The sequence below is a fragment of the Sturnira hondurensis genome, unplaced genomic scaffold, assembly GCF_014824575.4.
Source record: "Sturnira hondurensis isolate 20B ecotype Veracruz unplaced genomic scaffold, ASM1482457v3 Scaffold0005252, whole genome shotgun sequence".
Classification (NCBI taxonomy): domain Eukaryota; kingdom Metazoa; phylum Chordata; class Mammalia; order Chiroptera; family Phyllostomidae; genus Sturnira; species Sturnira hondurensis.
The window spans coordinates 1,184,885-1,209,258 of record NW_028077883.1 but is presented as its reverse complement, the minus strand read 5'-3'; the positions used below and the strand labels follow the sequence as shown (position 1 = coordinate 1,209,258).

The 24,374-nt window shown below is 37.7% G+C and overlaps 1 protein-coding gene across 2 annotated transcripts in view; it reads right to left on the bottom strand.

Annotated features, from left to right (window-relative positions):
* The window catches only part of THSD7A (thrombospondin type 1 domain containing 7A), a 375,672-nt gene extending 372,955 nt beyond the window's left edge, over nt 1–2,717 (bottom strand). The window contains exon 1 of one of the 2 annotated variants that reach the window (XM_037046384.1): nt 1,858–2,717. In XM_037046384.1, coding sequence (XP_036902279.1) covers nt 1,858–2,035 — 178 coding nt within the window. In that variant the 5' untranslated portion in view covers nt 2,036–2,717. The remainder of the gene's footprint in view (nt 1–1,857) is intronic. The other variant, XM_037046382.1, reaches the window with a different exon arrangement.
* Between the last annotated feature and the right edge of the window lie 21,657 nt (nt 2,718–24,374).

The following is a 24,374-nucleotide window of genomic DNA, read 5'->3' as shown; positions in this document are numbered from 1 at the left end:
ATTATCATCCCTCCCGTGCTAGTTTATTTATATCTGGGCAAGCACACAACTTTGGAGTTTACAGATTACTTCTCATAACTCTCTCATTTGATCTTCATAATACTGTGAACAGTCAGAGAAGGTATCACCATATTTCTGTGCAGCTGAAAAAACTAGGCATCAAAGTTAAGGGAACTGCCGACATTCCCATAGCTAGCAAGAGCGGGAACCGGTGCTGCAACCAAGGGCTCCATATCTTTGCTCACGACAGCTTCCCGCTATTTCAAACTGTTTATCGGCTTGTGTTCCCGCCATGACATTTATGTTGACATATATTGGCACCTCTGTTCCTGCACACTAAATGTTGCCTAGACTCTTTTTCTATATGAATAACTGCTTGGCTCTCGTTACTTTAACAGCACCCAATTCAACCTGGCATGCACGATTCTGTCCCACACTTACCTGAGAAGCTCCCATCAACCATCCAAATAATACCATTTAATGGTAAATTAAAGTTTGGTATTTGTTTTATGACTGAGCTTTTTAAAAGTAAAACCATGGCATTAGCCAAACTAGAGAAGATCTACTCTTTGTTTTACATTGAAATCCATTTGATTTTATCTACAGCCACTCATCATCTTAAAACTGCAAGTGTTAACAATAGTTAACATTAATCCAAATGGTTTCTCTAAAAACCAGTGGGTGTATACTGTGTGCAACATTGTGAGCCAAACTGTGTAAATGAGCTTTAAATCAATTTCTGTTCAAGCTCACTAAGTTGTTGGATAGATGCAACTTCTTAAAAAATTCAGGCTATCGGTATAATTGCAGAGTAGACTGATCTGTCTGTGTAGCATAGAACTACTGGCAGCTGAAGTTAGCAGACTCATTCTCCTGTAACTTGTTTGCAAACCCATAATGAATACGCATTCTCCCTCTTTTCTCTGTCATGCTTCTTTTAATGTCTAGGCATTGCCAAGAAACTTAATTTATCCTTCGCTCTAAGCAACAAGAATAACGTTTCCCACTCTGCTCCGATAAACATCAGAAGTTTCAAGTCTGCTAAAAAATTCTCTGTGTCCTTCAGAAGAGAAAGGAGTCGCTGGGGAGGGAGCGGTGATTCCTCACTTGGTATTGTTTTCCTGCCTGTCACTGCTCCACCAGGACCTGTAGTCAGCACTTTGCCAGGAGGTGCTGAGGAGTAATTGCTTGCTGCTTTTGTTGGCTGGTTCAAAACAAAGCAAAAGATTTCTCCAGGGAGAAAAAAGTTTAAACCTAAACATCCTGACAACCGAGCACTTTAATAACCCCGCAATTCACTCACGGAGAACTCAGTTTCACCTGGTCTCAGAGAGCTCATTGGAGCTCTGTTTGCCTTTAACTGTCAGAACTGCTCTTGTTTGGCTTGTTTCCACGTGTCCCACATATCACAAAGCTACACTTAACAAATTCAGTTCTATCCCCATCTGTATGACGGCACTGAACACATAGTTTGCCTCGAAACAGAATAAAGACCGGGGCGAAACTGTTTGCTGGCTCTTTGCTAGAAATACATTTAAGAAACTCGTAGTAGAATGAGAATCCAGAGGTTAAAAACACAGCACTTCATCTCGAAAGTGCTGCGTTGGTTGTCCTTATTAACTACAGAGCTGCGCCAGAGAGCTCATTCCAGTGAGTCACTAATGCCTCCTAGTTGTTAAGCTTCTTTCCAAATAGCATCGGATGTGACCTAATTTACTTCCTAAGAATCATACTTTTACCGTAGGATCCCAGCACACCCGGGCCATTGAGAAGCACAGGGGTCCCTCCCGAAGCCCGGCAGTTTGGTAATGTGCCCAGCTGTGAAGGTGGGATGCAAGGGAACTCCGTCCCACTTACCAGTCTTCCAAAGATAGAGGGTGGGTGCCTCGGCCTCTCCTGGAGCCGCAGCCCCGCAGGCGCCGGGGCACAGCAGCAGCGGGAGCAGATGCAGCAGCGGGAGCAGCTGCAGGACGCCCCGGCGCGGGCCCGCGGCTCCTGGGCTCCGGGACGCAGAGCGCCTCGCTGGCAGCCCCATGCCGCTCGCAGCCGCTCCAGGGTCCAGATCCGGAACACGATGGGCAGGGAATTTTTCTTCGCCCTCGGAAATGTCTTCCCAAGGAGTGCAGAGAGCAAAGCTCTCCCTGCTATTGTTCGTTTCAGATGAAAAGGAGTGAAAGCTCTTTTAACACCGGGGAACAATAGCGTCCACGGTGGCCGAGGCTGCAGCCGCCACCTCCGCTGGCGGGGATGCTGCTGCGGCTGCCATTCCGCGCACGGTCACAAGTCCTAGTGGCGAGGGAAGCAGCCGTCCGTCCGCAGGGGGCCCCAGCTGACTGAGCAGGTCCTCCAGGTCTGGGGAGCAGCGCAGCCCCAGCCGCCAGCTGGAGAGAGAGGAGGGGGCGTGAGCCCAAAAGAGGGAGAGGGGGCGGGATGGGGGAATCTCGAGGGCGAGAAAGGAAGTGAGCGAAAGAGACAGGGGGCACCCAGATGCAACATACCCGCCCAAAGAACTCCCGTGCACATGGTGTGATGAAATATGTTTGGAAGGATACACCAATAAAAAGAATCATCACCCGACAGGCTTCAGCATGACAAACAACAGGCACTGAAATTCCTCGTCACCCAAGGAGTCAAAGGCTAGCTCTAGTGGTATGTTATTTTTAGTGTATATGTACACAAAGTATCATTGTCTATAATTGATTTTAAGTGTTGCCTTCGGAATCACTTTTTGTGGCGAGCAGTACTTATGATCAGATGTAAGAACAACAAAGGTGTTCACTTACTGCCGAAATGCACTTCACCACTTTTTAAAAATGTTTCAACTTAATCTATTCTCAACAGAAACATGAGTAATATTGATCTACTCTGACAAAGTACATTGTGTTTCAGTAGCTCTTAAAACAATTAATATGTACAATAATCAGTATTCACAATACTATCTAGTTTTATGGGTAAAATTTTATACAAACTAATAAAAATGGTATCTGAGATATGGATAAATAAAATTGCTCTCTCTTTACTTCTCTCCCCCCAAAACAGGCTGCCTTTAAATAGCCAAAAACTTGTGAGTAAAATTAAAGGGAAAACTGAGTTTTCATTGTTTCGATATCTCTGAATTAGCAAATTCTTTACTTAAATATCCCTGGCCATCATTTCTCTGAACTCTTAGTATAGAAAAAGGGAATCTAAACAACCTCATGGCTTTGGGTCTTTTGTTCTTTGTGTTTTCACGTTCTTAAACCAGTAGTAATGGAGGAATGTGTGTGATGTCAGATTATGCTTTTTGCCCTTTCTCTTTATTTCCCCCAATCATGACCTTTTATTAACTCATTCCCTAATAAATCTAAAGTAACATTAAGGTATTTAGCCAATTAAAAACTCTACAAACAGAAAACCAAGCCAAAGAAAACTATTCACATCCGGTCAGCAATATTTGGCCAAATGAAAATAAAATTTAAAAAGCAGGAAAAATACTTTTATGAATTTACTTCATCAGCAGAACCAACCGAGAGTTGAAAATGAGGAAGCTACTGTTTCTGAAAGAGGAAACCTTCCCTAAACCTCTCCTGGGACGCCTGTCGTTTTGCACATCATTCCAGACACAACCCTTCTGCGTGCATTAGATTAAGAGCAGGTTTGATCAAATAATTCCCAGATCCTGCCTGTTTAACTATTCTGACATCAGAGGAAATTAGCAATGTTGAAGGTTGCAAATTCCTTCTTTGTTTACTTTCCACTCTGTTAGGCCTCTAAGAGGGAATTAAAAGCTCAGAGAGCCCTAGCTCTGTGAGTCTGTGATTAGGAGAGATAAGCTAGTGTGGATTACTGTTTCTTCACTGGTGAAAAACAGGCAACAATCAAAAGATTATGGGTTGATAAGGGATACAAAGGAAGCTTGATCTTAACTAATGTGTGTCCCCCTGAAGGAGCTACACCAAACAGGCAGCAGTTACACCAAAGAAAATAGGACCTGCTTGGTTCTGACCTCTTGGGGAGAAAACCACAGTAACACTCCACAGTGACAGTGCTTGCCTACCCAGTTCGTTTATATTTCTCAGCTACCAAAACAGCCCTAAGCCTTGAAATCCTCTAACTCTGACACAGGGAGGATTTTAAACGGAAAGTACCCTTAATATTACTTCATTCTAAGCATTCTTGGGAAGTCCCAAGTCAACTCACCAAGTAAAAACTCATTCATAACAACAGAAGACAGAGAATGTAAGGAGTCAAGTTAGTACAATTTAACGTACAGGATAATTACTTAACCCTTTGGAAAGTCATCAGAAGCGATACTTAATAAGTTAATATCAAAATAAAATTTAAGATTCTAATCTTTATATTTATCCATGGTTTTATAATAAGTGCTCTACTGGGAGAAAGTTTAAACATTATAGCCACAACCTCAAGCATGAGCCAAGGGCTACTTCTAAGTCAAAATTAGGTGCCACTTAAAATAAACAACTAGAGCAAATATTCTTGAATAGTGTGTGAAAATAGCCAACAATGGATTTCCTTCTTTTAAGTACAATTTATACAAGGCTCAGGGTCACACAAACACATACAAATGCACCATCAGTCAGTCGTAAAGACATGTCTGGACAAGGTTATAGAAACAAAGTCATGTAAACATCTGTCTCCACCTCTGCTACGTATCTGTTCTATAACAATGTCATTATTGCACTTGAGGACAAAAATGTATGGGTCTCTGAGGAGGCAGAGTGATCTATCTATCTATCTATCTATCTCTATATATCTATATACAGCTTTTCACTACTGTGAAAACTGTAGTGTCCAGCTGGATAAATCCTATCAAGAAAACTGATAGGCAGCAAAAGATAGCAAGACATAATATTCTTTGTTTTCTAGAGTATGGCATAAATAACATACAAATGTTTAATGACATGATGTCAAAATTTAGTCACGAGAAGTCTCAAGGATGCAGATTAAATTGACCATCTGTACCAGCTGCCATGAAGCAAGCCCTTCATCATTTTTCATAAAGAACTGTTCAAGTATTAATGAGCCAGGGCTATAGAAGTTTTCCAAACCAACAGATGAAAAATGCAAAACATAGTTTTAGTGTTTAGAAATGAGACAATTCTGAACCGGTCACTGCTTATGTGGTGTTCTTTCATCTGTCTTTACTTTTCTATCATTTCTCAACGCCGTGGAGTGGCAGGGGCAAGGTGTATGCGTATCCATGCAAGTGCTTTCTCTTTGCTAGAGCATAAGCATATAAACATCCTTCACAACCCATAAGTCATATGGGTAATGACTTTCAGTGATTAGTACCAACATCTAAAATAAATCATTAAAAATTCAATTACTTGACAGGAAGGGGACCAACTTTTAACATCATCAGTTTTGTGAATAAAAATGGTAAGTACATGAAGAAATATATACCGATTCATTGACAGAGTGTTACATAGAATAGGGCCTAAGAATGTCCATTTTGAAATAAAAATTATAAATATTTTCTCTACACAAATGCATCTTGACTTATTTTTTTTTAAGGAATTCTGTTTATGTGGCCTCTAGGTGTCATACTTGACCAAGATTTGAGGTGGACAAAATTTATTTTAGGCTTCCTTTTATTCCCCTCTTTGTGCCACACCCACCAAATTATTAAAAGATAAAACACACCATTTTTTATGTTTGTGATAAGTAGCCATAGATTTTACTTTCTCTTCCAAGCCTGACTCTGACATTTACTTTTTATATTCCTTCCTTTATATTTCTTTTTTAAATATATTTTATTGATTATGCCATTACAGTTGTTCTATTCCCCCCTTCATTCCCTTCCACCCAGCAAACCCCCTCTCCACCATTTCCCCCCTTTAGTTCATGTCCATGTGTCATAAATTCTTTAACTTCTACATTTCCCACGCTATTCTTGCCCTCCCCCCTGTCTATTTTCTATCTACCGTCTATGCTACTTATTCTCTGTACCTTCTCCCCCCTTCTCCTCCTCCCACTCCCCTGTTGCTAACCCTCCATGTGATCTCCATTTCTGTGGTTCCACTCCTGATCTAGTTGTCCTCTTAGTTTGCTTTTGTTTTAGGTGTGGTTGTTAATAGCTGTGAGTTTGCTGTCCTTTCACTGTTCATATTTTTATATTCTTTTTCTTATATAAGTCCCTTTAACATTTCATATAATAAGGGCTTGGTGATGATGAACTCCTTGAATTTGATCTTATCTGAGAAGCATTTTATTTGTCTTTCCATTCTAAACGAAAGCTTTGCTGGATAGAGCAATCTTGGATGTAGGTCTTTGGATTTCATGACTTGGAATACTTCTTTCCAGCTCCTTCTTGCCTGTAAGGTCTCTTTTGAGAAATCTGCTGACAGTTTGATGGGAACTCCTTTGTAGGTGACTGTCCCCCTATTTCTTGCTGCTTCTAGGATTCTCTCCTTCATTTTAATCTTGGCTAGTGTAATTATGATGTGCCTTGGTGTGTTCCTTCTTGGGTCCAACTTCTTTGGGACTCTCTGAGTTTCCTGGATTTCCTGGAAGTCTATTTCCTTTGTCAGACTGGGGAAGTTCTCCTTTATTATTTGTTCAAGTAAGTTTTCCACCTGTGGCTGTTCCACCAAGCTTCAACATCTTTTTTTTATAACAATTTTTCTTTGTTTTGTTCGTTGGTTAGTTGGCTGATTAGTTTGCTGGTTTGTAGGTACGTGTGGTAGTGAAGGGAGAGCCAGTGCTAAATTTCAGATAGTTTCGTTAATCCTGAAAGAAATCCCAAACCCATTTGTTTCCATTCTCCTCCTCCCCCAGTCTCTGGTAATCACATACTCACTTTCTGACTCTGTGGACTGACTATTTTGAACATTTTGAAACAAACAAAGTCATAAAATATATGACCTTTGGTGAATGGCTTCTTTCACTCACCGTAAGTTTTCAAGGTTTAATCATGGTATATTATGAATCAGCTCTTCCTTGGTTTTGTTAGATGGGTATCCTCCATTTTCTTTATCCTGTAATGTATTTATCCTGATGGGTATTGGGATGTCTTCTCTTTTTTGGCTATCATAAGGAATTCTGCTATGAACATTTATGTACATCTCATATCTCTTTTTGTTACTCTTTCCCCCCTTAATGCCTTATTTTCTGTTTTTCAGCAAACCATTTTCTTAAAAGCTTTTATTTATTTATCTTCATAGGGGAAGGGAAGGAGAGAAGGAGAGAAATATCAATGTATGATTGCCCTTCGTGAGTCCCCTGCTGGGAACTGGCCCTCAACCCAGGCATGTCCCCTGACTGGGAATCGAACCTCAATCATGTGGTTCACAGGCCCACACTCAATCCACTGAGTCAGCAAACCATTTTAAACCCTCTGAATTAAAAAAAATTTTTTTGAGTTAATCACTCCAAGGACTACAGTATCTCAGTCTTTCACAACCTACTTCAGAATATTATTGCTTAGTTCTCATAAAGTATAGAATCTTTCTTCCAATATGTCTTCTTTTTCTCTTGGCCCCTATGTCACCTATACAAGTTATAAACCCAACAGAACAGTATTATAAATACTGTTGTATAAAACCTTAAATAATTTAGAGATGTTAGGAGAAAATAATAAATATATTTATTGACTCATATGTTTACTGTTTCTGATACCCTTCATTCTTTATGTGGGTTGGAGTTGCTGTCTGGTTTCATTTTCTTTCAGACTAATGGACTCTCATTAGTATTCCTTGTAATGCAAGGCCATGAGCAACTAATCCTTTCATATTTTATCTGGCAATGTCTTTATTTCATCTTCATTTTTGAAGGATGGTTTTTGAAGGGCCAAGATTTCTTGGTTTACAGTTTTGTTTTCTTTAACTCTTTCAATGTGACATTCGGATGTCTCCTGTGAACCATATTCCTGATGAAAAGTTCGCTGTTCATCTTACTGTGGTTTCCTTGTTCTCAAGTCTTTGTCTTTCTTTGTGCCTTCTAACATTTTCTCAACTCTCTTTGATGTAGAACACTAATTCTACTCAGGATTAGCTGAGGCTCTTAAGTGTTTAGATGAACATTTCTCATCAAATTTGAGAATATTTTCAGAACAGTTTCTTCCAGCATTATTTCCCGCCCCCCCCCCCCCCCCCCCGCCTTTCCTCTGGTACTTCTTTCATGCATGTGTTAGCATGCCTGATGTTGCCTCACAGGCCTTTGAGGCATTGCTCATTCCACTTTTCTCCACTCTGTTCATCAGATTAGATAATTTCTGTTGATCCATGTTTACTGATTAAACTGTGTTACTCTCCAGGAACCTAGGCTATTTCCATCTTTTGACTCAGCATCTCAACATGTGGCCATCATGGCTCCTTTCCAAAGGAAAGGAGAGGGCAAGAGAGTTCTAGAGTTCTGCGAGATGTTTACGTTATTTCTTTTATAGATCATCACACAACATGATATCATATAGCCATAACCAAATTGTAAGGACAGCTGGAAAATTTACCTCCCTATATCCCCAAGATGAAGAGAATGGAATGGCTTTGATAAATACATAGCTATATCTCTGCTATAGATTCCTACATTCAGGCAACTCTACCACCCCAAAGGCTTAGAGTTTTTCTTTGTCTGCTTACCTGGATGGCATAAATCTTTACATGTTTTCTGGTCAAATTTTTTGGCACATAGGTAGGTAACAGTGGGTTGATAATTATTGAAATATAAAAATTTAAGTCTATTCTCCAGAGAGCTAGCAGTAATTAAGTTGGTGATAATATACTTCTCTTAGGGTTCAACTCTGATCAAATAGGAAATATAATTCACAACATAGCAGGCTGGAAGTAATTACTCCATGGTGGCTAGTACCATGGTTTGAACATGAGGTCTCTGCTTCATCCCCAAACCAGACTAAAACATCAACAGCAACATTTTCAATGTATAAATATACAAGGCCTAATAGAACTTGAGAGGAAAAAACACAAAGCATGTGTTTGATGAGAGCAGTGAGTAATAGTGTCTGGTGTTGCATTACCCATTTGTACTTGGGCAGATTTTTGTAATGGGTCATTGGACTTCACCCCCGAATCTCTCAGGCACCACCTACACGAACAACAAGGTGAGTGACTCTCACTGGCGATAGAACACCACAGTCCTCCTTTACCTACCCTCAGAGCAGGAGGCACCTCTTATTTCTGAGGTGAATTGTGTTTGCTTTATACTTTGATACAGGCAGGATCTCGGCTTCCTCCATTATGCTGGGTTATTGTTAAAGTTTTCTCCTACTTTCATTTTTTTCTAAAATTTTGACACTTCTTATTTTCTACTACAGTAAGTCCTGAATGTCCTCGATAGGATCTGCATCTTGAAGCTAAACACCATAAAACAAAACCAATCTCAGTATAGGCTAATTGAGATAAAATAAGTGAAGTTCCTACAGCATCCCTTCAACATCACAATGAAACAACGTTGAATGAAATATTATTAGAGGACCTGCTATATCTTCCTCTCCTAGTCTATTTGGCCTTATATATTAATACATCTTAGATTCTGCTGTTGGTGTTTCAATAGAGTTTAAGGCTAAAGCAGGGAGAGAACTCTTATATTCAGCCCATCATGTGTAAATGGGAGTCAATTACTTTATTTTATATTTTTCTTTTTCTTCTATATTTTCCAGTCAGCTGTAAAATAAAACTTTAATAATTAAATGATGTCCATTACTTCCAAATATTACATGTTATTTATACCTTTCAATAAAATAGGTGGGGAAGATACTATTATGTAGCACAAGAAAAAAATTGAGACAGAGGTTTAACAACTTCTCCATGTAGTTAGTAATGAATCTGAAAGTGGTAGGATACCATAATTGCCCTGTACATTCTATTTTCCAAATAGAAACAGCTTCCTGAAAATCAGTGATTCTGTAGAGAAAATCTCCACTGAAAAAATAATAATAAACACAAATTCTTATCTAATTTAAATGTATTTCTAATACCAGGTCCATAATAGATGCATGATGGGTATTTGTAAAAAGGGAAATAATTTAAATTAATAATTCACATATCTAAAATTTGAAAATAATTGTTTTTTAATTTAGTAATTAGAAAGGGAGCCAACTGTGCCCCAATATTCCAAGACAGATACACAGAATGAATTCAAGGACAATACTTTCCTAAGAACAAGTGACTTTGGGTATAGATGATTAGCTATCAATGAACTAAAAACCTGAAACTCATCCTTGAAATAAAACATAACTTATCATATAGAAGTTATGTTTGTTTTAGAAAAATTGACAAATATTGTTGATAGTCTTGCTACCGATTATTTTAAGTTCATAGACCTTTCTTTGCTAAGAGAATGGCTGTTCTTCATGCTTCTGCTTAGTAGGTGGTGAAAGGAGACCAGCTGTTCAACCCATCTTGGCATTCACAAGCGTAAGAGCACTCATTCTTGTAGAGTGAGATAAGCTTACATCTCATACACCACGCATTACAATGCAATAAAAAGTCTATAGTGATGCAGAGTTCAACACTTGACAATGAAAAATCAAGCTCAGTGTAAGATGAAGATATGACACTTGGAGAAAAAAAGAAAGAAAACAAACATGAGTAAATTAGCTCCATCCATTGTACTACCCTGTGGTGACAGCAGATATCACTACCAATTTTCTCACGCTCCTAGTACACGTCTGTAACTGCAAATACTATGAAAAGCTTTCTAATTAATTGCTGCTGGCAGATCTGCCACTTCTAAAAGTTTTTCCCTTGAGATACAGATGCTAACTTGTCTCAGCATATGACAATTGCATCCTTTTGTAATTTACAAAGAAAATAACGTTTTTCATTTGCTAATCTGTGGCACAGTAACTGTTGCAGTAGATTCCAGATGATCATAAAAGGAAAAAAAAGTACTTATTTTTTTTTTCTTTCTTAGCTGAATAATGGGTTGAGAGCTGCCAAGTTCTACCAAAACAATAGCTTACCACCCAATTTTACTTTACTCAACTGAAAAAAAGATGAACATAAGCAAAGCTGGGATGTGAGTACTCAGTGTAAGAAGGTTGACAGTGTGGACACATGAACACATGTGTCCCTAAATGAAAACAGATGGAAACCTCATTTTACAGAAGTTTGCATGTTCTGAAGTTGCTACATTTTTAGTCCAAATTAAAAATAGAGACATTAATACTGACTTAAGAAGGAATATAAGACAGAAAACTGTACTTGAACAAGAATTAAATAAAAAATAGAGAGAGAAACAAAAATAAAGAGAGATTAAACTCATGCAAGCTAAATATCTAGATCTCAGACCTTCTCATCATGTCCCAGTTGTGGTTTTGGAAAAGCTCATAGTATCCACTCATTTCATGCCATTTCTTATGTGATCTCTACTATGTCCTCCAAATCAAACCTTTGATGAAAATTCACCCATTCATGCAACCAATGGGAAAACAGGTAATGAGTCCCTATTATGTGCCAAACCCTGCATCAAGCTCTGTAGATACTGTGACTTATACATCATGGATCACTAGCTGAGCCATCATGGATGCACGGCACCGAGCTTGGAATTGCACGTGCCGAAGTGCCGTGTTCCTCCACTCTAGGACAACACACTATGTATGATCAGCATTATGTAAACAAAGGTAAAATGTAATATGAAGAAAGGATGCAGGAGCAAGAGAAAAGCTTATTAACATATTAACACCCAGGGTATTCTGTTGGCGTGTAAGTAACTAACAGTGGGCATTATCCTCAGTCGACACTTTGCAGCAAAAGCTCCTCCACGCAGGCAGCCCACACAGTGTGTAATGAACAGAAACTTTACTCTCTCTGTTGTCACTGCTGATGTTTGAATCCTGCTGCTTTCCCATTCTGGGCTGCTGAGATGACTGCACTTTGCTGGCAGCTGAAAGGGAAGCTTGCTCTGGTTTCTCCTGTAAGGAGCAAGGAACAAAACCTATAATCCATCTTAATTTGACCCCATGTGACTTAAAAGGTAGTGTCAGTGGCTGCAGGAAACATCACTGACAATGGCTTGTGTGAAGAAAACAACAAAGCAAACAATAAAAAAAAGTCTTAACTCGATGGGTTTAAATTACAAGAGATTTTTTTTTTTTTTAGTAAAATGGAACACAGGCCCAGACTTTATCATATTTCAATGGCTCATTATGCATATAGGGGGGCTTCTGATGGTTTATGTATTCTGATAATATAGGTTTCACAAAAAAAGAATAAGTAGAAATGTTTAAATGGGTGGTGTGTTGTTGATGTTAGCACAGATAGTATTTTTTTTAATAAAGAGAAGCACTAATGTATTTTATTATTTCAAAGCATACAGGTATAAAAAAGCAAGAATGCTACTCTATTTTTAATTAATACTTTTTAATGTAGTCTCATGGAATTCCTGCAAGTGTATATTCTTATCTCTAACATAATGTGGGCTATTTGTTTAGTTTTCCATGGAGTTAAAAAAGCGCTTGTGTTATGTTGCTTCATGCTGGACTGTTCACCACGACCATGTTCTTCAGTCTTTAACAGGAAGCATCTTAACTACTCGATAAATAAACCTAATGCTTATCTCTAAGCCATAAGTAATTAAAATAAAATCATGAGCATTTGCTTTACAACATGTTTTTACACTCCACATTATGATTTTTGAAACATTTCCTTAAATGGCTTTCCCTTTTATTGCATCGCAGTAGTGCTGTCATATTCTTTGTATGCACTTCATTATCTCATTTGATTGGGTTTTAATTCCTACAACATACAGCAAAGGCTGATGTGCCTTTTGCAATTTGAAACAGTGGTTGCATGCTGAGAATAATTAGCTTCACTAAGGCAGAACAAATGATTTCTCTGCAAAACACCAAGTCTGTGTTTCAACAAAGATAATTGCAGAATGCCCAAATTATTTGGGGTCTTCCAGTAGAGTGGTTACTTTGAATTTAATTGATACTTTTGTCATCTTAATTCCTAACAACTACAGTGACTCTGAGATTATCATAAAGAATGTTGGTTTTGAAATTCATTCACTTGATTTGTCAGTTTTTATTAAAATTTACTTTACATCAATATGTTATCAGATGTTATTTGTTTCTAATCGTAATTTAAGCAGAATAATTTCATTGTTGCCTGTGGCTACCAGAGTCCTTTCTTTCCAATTAACCCGAAAATTTTGAAGCTCTTTTATTAATCCAATAGAAGAACAGTTACAAAAAAACCAGATTAGTAGAGTTTTCTACACTTAACTTTTAGTAAGATAATACAAATATGGTAATTAAATCCCACAAATCAATTTGTGCTATAAAAGGAGTCATTTAGTAATAGCAACAACAGAGAGATGATTATAATTTCTTATAATTAAGAAGCTAATCTCCTTTAAACCAGTAAAATCTGCACTAAAAGATTCATTTCATTGTTTATATTTTAGTTAAGTTTCTCGTTGAGTTAACGATTATTGCAGCACCTTAAGCAGAACTATTAATCAGAGTTCACGGTGTAGCAGAAAGGTCATGAGTGCTCACTGCTCTGAAATTAAACCTCCCTTTTATACCCCTATGTGGCTGCAGGGAGCTTAAGTTGTCGCTGTATAACGTGGAGCCATGTAGCATCGTATACCTCCAGATACAATGGCTTGACAAGTCTAATTCCATGCAAGACTTCTTCAGTTGTTTCAACCTCGCTACAAACAAATTCATTCTCCGAAATGTTTCTGGAATAATCAGATAAACAGAAGCTTTAAAAGTTTTAAATTTTATAGTCTGTATTTACATTTATGGCATCATTAGTAGTTGATGAAACCATCATCAAATTACATTTCACTCTACGTATTTTCAATCCTGAATGTTAACAAGTTTCTGTTATTTATTTGATTGAGATAGGAGAAACGCTTTTAAAACCTAAGAAATTATCCTCCTTTCCTCACTGTGAAACTGCTGAATCACCAAAAAGTTGAGTGCTTTTTGGACAGTCAGTGATCTTTGGAATTGTCACTCTGAGCACAATTGGAAATGCGAACTGACCTTGCCGTATAGATGCTACATCTCATTGTTAACATAAAGATCAGCCCAGTTAGCAAATGGAATAAAAGGAATAAAAATTACTTGAAGAGTACTGAAAGAATAAAAAAGAAAAATTTAATAAAAAGAAACTTGAATTCAAAGAGTATGAAATTCAAAAAGTACTAGATATCTAAAGAATAATGCTTTATGTTTATTAAATTTTTCATACACTGTTTATTTAATAATGTGCGTGTTTTTACACCCCCAAATATCCATAGAAGTTTCCATATTTATTTTTTTCAGTAAATTACTTTGATTAGGGTCAAAGTGCTATATCTTGGAATATTTAAAATATTCATATTTCATATAGATTTAGAGATACACATCGAACTATAAAACTCATTTTCTCCTAGTAAGAGCTTTCAAGTAAAATCCTTTTACTTTTTTTGTTTGGCAAACATGTGACTTTAACATTGTCTTTTCTCTTACTAAATTCCATTTTGCTTGATTGGTTAGATCAGATTCAAAAGTATATTTATTTATTTAATAAATGTGAATGCAGAAAAAGTTTAAAATAGGAAATGTCCATTGAAATGTTGTCCCATTACAGCATGAGTTGATTTTTCTTGCAAATCAAGTTTAGTTGCCTTAGCAACCCTTTCATTTCAGATTCTGTCAAATTCTACTAAAAGAATGTAACTGGAAAACCATATTAGTTGTAATTATGATGTGTTTGTGCAAAGAGGTGAACCATGTGTGCCTGTGATACCATCTTGCCCAGACCATCACTCAGAACTGTCAGAAATGGAGTTGAATAGAAGTATGACAACTATGGAATTAAAGAAACCACATCCATCTAGACTGGTATGAGGGGTGGAGACACAGAATGGGCTGGTCCTGCACCTACCTGTGGTGTATAAAAATTTGGGATGAACATCTTGGGAGTGAGGAGTCCCAGACCCACACCAGGCCCCCAGCCGAGTTCCAGTGCCAGGAAGATAAGTCCCCACAACTTCTGGCTACACATACCAGTGGGAATTAAGTCAGTGGAAAAAACTTCTGGAGCCCCAAGCAGTTTCTCTTAAAGAACCCACACATGGCCTCAACTACTCACATTCACTCCCTGTGAACTCTAGCACCAGTGTAACAGCTTGAAAGGCACCAGTGAGAAACTGAAGTGTCTGTCATCAAGGTGAGCAGAGTCCATTGTCCCTTTCTAAACCCTCCCCCCAAAGAGCCAGTAAACTGGTACCATGTCTGAGACTTCATCAACCTAGCCAACACTGTCTGGCCCACCTTGGAGATGCCCAGAGGCTCTGCCTCACCCAGCTTATGGACTCACCCAAGTTGCTTTTCCATATGAGTGACTGGTCTTGGCTCATGCTTCACAACTTCTAAAATTATAATAAACAAGCAATAGCTGGCTTCAGTGAGCCCCAGGCCTCACACTGGCAGAAGCCATGTTAGATTCACAACTTGGCTCTGCCTAAGAATCTCTCAACTCAGTACGAGTAGCAGCCATTTCACTTTGCTTCATAGTGCAGACAGGGTTCCCCAGGCAAAACACAGGTGGGGGCTGACCTTGGCCTGCACTACCCAGGAAACCCCAGGGCTAACATACCCAGTGAATAGCTACAGACCATGTTGGAGCACTGACACCCTGCCCCTGCACAGCTGATCCTTCATGGAGGGTGAAGGTTGGTGGTCAGTGGTCCCAGGCAGTCCCTGCAGCTGACAGGTCTGGGTAAATCTTTTCCATTGATCTGCCAACAGCAATAAAGTCTCATCTACAAGAGTAAGGTGTACTCAGCCTACACAAAAGGTGCACCTTGAGTGCCAAGCTTGGGTAATAGGGAGGCTGTGCCACTGGACCCTACAGGACACCCACTACATTGGGACACACTACCAAGACATGGAGTCAAAGCAGCTCCACCTAATACATAGAAACAACTAAAGGGAGACTGCCAAAATGAGGAGACAAAGAAACATGGCCCAAATGAGAAAACTGATCAAAACTCTAGAAAATAGCTAAACAAAATGGAGATAAGCAATTTATCAGACACAGAGTTCAAAACACTGGTTACAAGGGTGCTCAAGGAAGTTAGTGAGGGCCTCAACAGCAAACATAAAGAGCCAGTCAGAAATGAAGGATATACTAAGTTAAATAAAGAACAATTTACAGGGAAACAACAGTCAAGTGAATGAAGCCAATAATCAAATCAATGCTTTGGAACATAAGGAACTAAACAAACAAAAAAGAATCAGAACAACAAGAAAAAAAAAGAATCCAAAAAAATGAGGATAGTATAAGAAGCCACTGGGACAACTTCAGAAGATCCAACATTCACATCATAGGGATCCAGAAGGAAAAAGAGGGAGCAAGAAACTGAAAACTTATTTGAAAAACTAATGAAAGAAAACATCCTTAGTTTGGTTAAGGAAATAGACAGGCAAGTTCAAGAAGTGCAGAGAATCCCAAACAAGATGGTTCAAAGAGCCCATTCCAAGACACACCATAATTAAAGTGCCAAAAGTTAAAGATAAAGAGATAATCTGTTGTTGTTGTTGTTGATTTTTTTATTTAATTGTTGTTCAAGTACAGTTTTTTGTCTTTTACTCCCATCCCAGCCCACCCCCCATGCTTCCCACCTCCCTCCCATTCCCCCCCACCTTAGTTTTTGTCTATATGTCCTTTATACTTATTCCTGTGAATCCTTCCCCTTTTCCCCTGAAATTCTCTCCCTTCTCCCCTCTGGTCCCTGGCAGCCTGTTCTCTATTTCAGTGTCTTTGGTCATATTTTGCTTGCTTGTTTGTTTTGTTGTTTAGGTTCCTGTTAAAGGTGAGATCATATGGTATTTGTCTTTCACTGCCTGGCTTATTTCATTCAGCATAATGGTTTCCAGTTCTACCCATGCTGTTGCAAAGGGTAGTAGCTCCTTCTTTCTTTCTGCTGCATAGAATTCCATTGTGTAAATGCATCATAGTTTTTTGATCCATTCATTTTTGATCCATTCATTGTGTAAATGTATCATAGTTTTTTTTGATCCATAGTTTTTGATCCATTCATTTAATCCATTCATAGTTTTTTGATCCATTCATAGTTTTTTGATCCATTCATAGTTTTTTGATCCATTGGGCACCTAGGTTGCCTCCAACTCTTGGCTATTGTAAATTGTGCTGCTATGAACATTGGTGTGCATAGGTTCTTTTGGATTGGTGTTTCAGGATTCTTAGGATATACTCCTAACAGTGGAATTGCTGGGTCAAAAAGCATATTCATTTTGAGTTTTCTTAGAAAATTCCATACTCTTTTCCATAGTGGTTGTACCAGTCTGAAATCCCACCAACAGTGAACTAGGGTACCCTTTTCCCCACAAACAACATTTGTTGTTTGTTGCTTTGTTTATGATAGCCATTCTGACTGGTGTAAAGTGGTATCTCATTGTGGTTTTAATTTGCATCTCTCTGATAGCTAGTGATATCGAGCATCTTTTCATGTGTCTCTGGATCCTCTGTATGTCCTCCTTAGAGAAGTGTTTGTTCAAGTCCTTTGCCCATTTTTAATTTAAAGAAAGAATCTTAAATGCAGCAAGAGAATAGCAGTTAGTTACCTACAAGGGAGTTCCCATAGACCGTCATCTGATTTCTCAGAAGAAACATTACAGGCTGCAAGAGATTGTCAAGAAATATTCCAAGTCATGAAAAGCAGGGACCTACAGCAAAACTATCATTTAGAATCAAAGGGAAAATAAAGAGATTCCCAGACAAGAAAGTATTAAAGGAGTACCTTATCACTAAACTGTGATTATATGAACTGTTAAAAGGACTCATTTAAGAAAAAGAAAATCAAAACCATGAACAATATATGCAATAAATACATATCAACAGTTGAATCTAAAAAACAAACTAAGCAAACAAGAGGAGAGACACAGATCATGGATACAGAGAACATTTTGATGGTGGCCAGATGGGAAGGGCGTGGAGGAGAACAGGGGAAGAGGTGAGGGGATTAAGAAGTACAAATAAGTAGTTACAGAATAGCCATGTAGATGTAAAGTACAGCATAGGAAATGGACTAGTCAAAGAACTTATGCACATGACCCACTGACATGAACAGTGGTGGGGGGACTGCCTGAGGGAGTGTGGGGTGCTGGGTGGAGGAGTATGAATGGGGAAAAATCAGGACAACTGTAATTGCGAGTCTATACAATACAATAAAAAAACTGTGTTAAGAATAAAAAATAAATGTACAAAAATTTGTTGCATTCCTGTATACTAGTAATGAAACATTCAAAAAAGAAATACAGGAAACAATTCCATCCATAATGGCTACAAAAAGGGTAAAATACCTAGAAATAAACTTAACAAAAAAAGTGAAAGACCTATATACACCGAAAACTACAAGACGTTGTTGAAAGAAATTGAAGTAGACAAAAGATAAAACAGGAAGAGTTAGAGCACAAGAAATAACACTTTAAACTGAAGAATATGGTAGTAGAAATAAATAAACTGCACAAAGATTGTACTAGGTGAGGTTAAGGAAACATCACCAAAAGTATAAGTAAAATGAAGATGAAAAACATAGTTTCTAATTGGAACTTCAGTAAATAGGATAGTCCTTCAAAATCTAAGATATTATGAATAGTTTACCAGGTGCAAAACTCTTTAGAAACCCTCAAAATGATGAAGAGCTAATGGAGATAGTTTTTGAATGTTTCTATTAGTCATTTCCCCCAGTTTCACTGAGATATAATTGACACATAACATTGTATAATCTTAGGTATATAACATGATGACTTAATATATATATGAAATTTCTAAAAACAGAATAGACATTATGAGGTTGAAGAAATATGAAGGCACCAAATTTTGTAGGACAATTTTCTCCTTCAGAGGAAACAGCAAACGTTGTAAAAATCTGTTTTTGATGGAGATTTTGACTGAGGGATCATGCAGTTTCTCCTCAATAAACTTTGAAGGAAAATTTAGCTTTTGAAGTGCCAAGATTCTGTGACACTTTCTAGACCCTTTGCTGTTCCATGAAGTCTGAGTATCTACTTTTTAGAGATTTTTCTCTTCACACTTTCAAGTCTAAGGCCTTGGCAGCTTCAATATCCTTCCAAGTTGACCACCGTCAATCGCCCTTGATCATGGTTTCCATATCAAATGGCTGTGGGGCAAAGGAGTGAGTAACACACACACAGCAGTTTGTGTCCCATTGCTCCTTTCAGTCACTAATTAGGGAAAGCTCACAAAATAGGCAGTTGAAGAATGTGGACCCTGAAACATCACGTTCAGAAGCAAAATCTGAACCGTACAAGCACTACACACTGCCTAAGGCAAGAAACTGATTTATTATTACATCTCAGGTTGGAATTTGGCCTTTAGTTTTGCAAGATTTTCTTGTTGTCTAGGATCTAAGCAAATCAACTAGTACATTTTTAGACCTGCAAATTGTATACAAGGGAAAATGGCATATGCCTTGCAGACTTCTGAAATTTTGCCTTATTTTATTTTTCAATCGTATCTTTAAATGCATTACATTTTTACAACTCTTAAAAATGCTCCTGGTGTTGTAATCATAAAGGAATTTTCAAAAAAAAAAAGGAATTTTCATTCTAAAAAGAGGAGAAGCTACTTTTTCATATTATAATTTTGTGAGGAAGAGAAGTGTTTCTTTTCTAATCAAGGTTTCTTTTTTTTTAAAGATTTTATTTATTTATTTATCTTTAGAGGGGAAGGAGAGNTTCTTGTTGTCTAGGATCTAAGCAAATCAACTAGTACATTTTTAGACCTGCAAATTGTATACAAGGGAAAATGGCATATGCCTTGCAGACTTCTGAAATTTTGCCTTATTTTATTTTTCAATAGTATCTTTAAATGCATTACATTTTTACAACTCTTAAAAATGCTCCTGGTGTTGTAATCATAAAGGAATTTTCATTCTAAAAAGAGGAGAAGCTACTTTTTCATATTATAATTTTGTGAGGAAGAGAAGTGTTTCTTTTCTAATCAATGTTTCTTAATTTTATTTCAAACAATATTTTCTGTGAAATATATTTATTTGCATAATTTCAAGAATTTCCTTCTCCTGCATTCTCATTTTGGTTTTATCCACTCTTAATAACAAATAACAAATTTCCTTCAAAATAACAAATAAAACACATACTTTATTACTAACCAAATATGGTCCCAGCCTTTGTAAATGAGAGAACAGCTATTAGCAAGGCTGATAAAATTCAGTTGATGCTAGTTGGACAGAAAGCACAGAATGAACTGGTATTTCTGAAGCAGCTCTGTTGCCTAAGGGCTGCTTTAAATAGGGTTCCTGAGTTGTTGAGGTATTTTCTGGTTATGTTTTGGAATGGGATTAGCCCCGTGGTTCAACTCATCTCCTGATGTGATTCTTAACATTCAGAGGGAAAGTCTGGCAGCACCATTACCTTTGCCATAGTTACAGTAAAGGGGCAGGAGATACATGTCTTACTCTTCAGTAATTTTGTACACGGATTGAGATGATGGTAACTTCACAACTGCATTTTAGATTATTGTCTCAAAGTAATAAAAGACGGAACTCATCTTCACAGACTCACTGGCATCAAGCTAGCGCCTGGCCAAGACTCCAGTAATCAGCTTCTTAAATTTTCAACAGTTTTGTTTATTCGCATTCACTGGACCATGCCCGTAATTATCCAGGGCCTTACCTTTTTAGATAGTACTCTACACTATTGTCACTTAAGAATAAAAATTAAATTTCTCCCTCATCAGTGACAAGATACATTTAGAGATATTAGAGACAATCACATTGAGGCTGGTGGCTACAGCCCAAATGGTGGAGTCCCAACTAGCCCAGAGGACCTGGAGAAGTGTGGCTTGGTCCACTGGAATCCATAGTTAACTATTCTGTCACTTAGTTTACAAACTCTCCAAGACTCTGTGTAAGTCTCCTGGCGAACCAAGTTGTGTGGTCCCTGATGTCAAGGAGTTCATAACTCATGTATCGGATCTCAGCCGTTAGTGTATGCTGAATAAGAAAAGACTAGCCTTTTATTTTTATGCTACCTTATTTGGAGAGTTTTTTAAAAATTAGGTAACTATTTTAAAAATGCCATCACAAACATCTGTGCATCTACAAGGAAAAATTAACTAACATTGTTCATATTTACATCAAACACTTTTATTAAGTCAACAAACAAAATCATATAAATGGATTTTTTTAGAGACCCACTTCTATTCCTTTCCCATCCACTGCTCACCCGCCCTCCACCAGCAAGCACAGGCATCAGTTTAGCGAGGCAAGCTCTCCCATGTCCTCCAGGCACTGCCAGTGTCTGCATCTCTTCACCTTTGACTACCTTCCATCACTAGAGCCTACCTACCACTGTACAACAGGGCAGAAGTCTCAAGAAGGAAGCTACTCCCCGCCTCACCCCTACCCTGAAGACCTTAACAAGTGACTGATGGAAGTTGGTGTCCCTGGCCCCTAAAAGAGACCTCAAAGGTACCTGTTCCCCCAGTCTTCCAGAGTCCTCCAGCAGGATTGTACTTACCCACATTACTCAAAGTAGTGATTTACCTGACAACACTTTCTTTATTGGCTTTCTTCTCTTTCCTGTTTCACTTCTCCACTCCCCTGTTGGGATTCTTGTGGATCACCTCCCAAATGTACTACCTGAACTTACAGCCGTGCCTCAGGCTATGCTTCTGCATGACCCAAATGACAACACTGCCAATCTATATTGACACAGAAGAAGAGTAATGTTTATTCACTGTAAAATCTACTGAATAAACATACATTTATGCATTTTTCTTTGGCTGGTCACTTAAGTAAAGTCTATTATTTTGCTATTAAAAATGAGGCTGCCTTGAATCACTTTGCATATTCCTTCCTGCACACATGTAAGTTTCCCTCTAGAAGACACCTTTATGTGGTATCATAGCTTAGGCACAAGCATGCATAACTTCACTTTATCAGATATTGTCATTTTATGCTCCAAAATATCTAACACATTTTTATTTCAGTGACAGTTGATTTCATAAGATTTAAAAGTTTTTGTAGGGAGTGGGGGGAGCACGGGGGGTGGGATGGGATGGGAGTAATAGACAGAAAACTGTACTTGAAAAATAATTAAATAAAAAATAAATAAATAAAAAAGAAAGATAAATAAATAAATAAATAAATAAATAAAAGTTTTTGTCAGTCTGGCTTTGTCTCTTCATAGCTCTTCAAATCAACAAATCAATACCGACTATTTATTTAGGACTTAGAAGTGAACTGGATAAAGTGGAAAATGCAGAAAACCATGTCTGTCCAAGAAACAAGAAAAGTTAGAAGTCAATACTGACATGAGCTAAGTAATCAGAAACAACTCAATAGATATAAATATATGTATGTATGTGTAATATTTATATTATATAAGTAGTATGTGTTCTATAACTAGGCAATATAACTATAAATATCTATGTACATATCTATAAATTAATGTATTCATGTAAACTACATGTCATGGATAATACACCAAATATGCCCCTTAGGTAGAATCAGAAAGTATAGGATATGAAATTTCCATTTTCCTAAAACAGTTCAGTTTTAAAGACTTAAATACAATATTTTCAAGTAGTGATTCATTTGTTTATGCAGACTTCCGTGAAGTCCCCTTATTACCTGGGTAATTGTGATGAGAAAGGAACTAACAGTGGGGAAACTGAGAATAGATAGGGAGTAGGAGGAGCCACTGTGAAACCCAGAATTATGGGAGATGTGGTAGAAAACAGTGGTGAATGTGCCTGAAAAACAATCTGTGCAGCTGGGCCCAGGGTCAGTGCCATCCTAAATAATGATAATAATAGTACTGGTGGTATAGTCTGCATTTATTGTTTTTATTTTCTGGAAACTTACTCAAATTATGAAATTATTGCTGTAATAGAATCCAAAACACTATTTTAGGGAAAATTTTTATTAGTTTACCTTTTTATGTATAAACAAGACTATATAAAATAAAACATACAGTCCATATACTCCTAACATTCACATATTCCACTGAAATTCTAAGTAAACAAAATTGGCAACAGATGAATTGAAATGAAATTTGGGAACTTAGGGAATGGATTATCTAGACTGGATGAGTTATCTATGAATAATCAAGAATGGACAACAGAGGAATACTTCTATAACATTTGAATAGAACATAATCCTCTATACACAAAGATAATATATGTGCATTTGACATATAAAATAATAAAAAATCAAATTTTTAAAGCACTAGCTAAACAGTTGGCTACCCTTGGCTTATTAAGAGTTTGGATTCATTTTAATCCTCAAGAATATCTAGAGCTAATCTTTACTAAAAGCACCTATAACTGGGGGGTTTGATTTGGAATGCTTGCTTGCACCCTGATAATGTGGTGATCATACAATACAACTAAAGCCTTCTACATTTATTATTTATTTTTTAAAGTTTATTGCTGTTCATTTACAGTCATCCCGCCTTTTTCCCCATTGCTCACCCCTACCTCACGGCCCCATGCGCACACTCAATTCCTCTCCATTGTGCCCATGAGTCTATTCATGTTCCTTTGCTCACCCCTTCCCCTGATTCTTCCTTTTGAAGTTGTATATGCATCTCAAGCTTCTCAGACTCAACTTGTTCTTTATTTCCAGTCTCTGGTTCTGTTTTGCTCATTTGTTTGTTTTGTTTTGTTTTTTCCAGTTTTTTTATTTAATTATTTTTCAAGTACAGTTTTCTGTCTATTACTCCCATCCCATCCCACCCCCGTGCTCCCCACCTTTCTCCCATTTCCACCTTTCTCTGTTGTTGTCCATGTATCCTTTATATATGTTCCTCTAAATCCCTCCCCTATTTCCCCTGAAATTCCCTCCCCTCTCCCCCCTGGTCACTGTCAGCCTGTTCTCTATTTCAGTGTCTTTGGTTATATTTTGCTTGCTTGTTTGTTTTGTTGTTTAGCTTCTTGTTAAAGGTGAGATCATATGGTATTTGTCCTTCAACACCTGGCTTATTTCACTCAGCATAATGCTTTCCAGTTCCATCCATGATGTTGCAAAACGTAGGAGCTCCTTCTTTCTTTCTGCAGCATAAAATTCCATTGTGTATATGTACCATAGTTTTTTGATCCATTCATTTACTGACGGGCACCTAGGTTGCTTCCAACTCTTGGCTATTGTAAATTGTGCTGCTATGAACATTGGGGTGCATAGGTTCTTTGGGATTGGTGTTTTAGGGTTCTTAGGATACAATCCCAGCAGTGGAATTGCTGGGTCAAAAGGCAAGTCCAATTTTAGTTTTCTGAGAAAATTCCATACTGTTTTCCATAATGGTTGTACCAGTCTGCAATCCCACCAACAGTGGACCAGAGTCCCCTTTTCCCCACACCCTCTCCAACATTTGTTGTTTATTGCTTTGTTTATGATAGCCATTC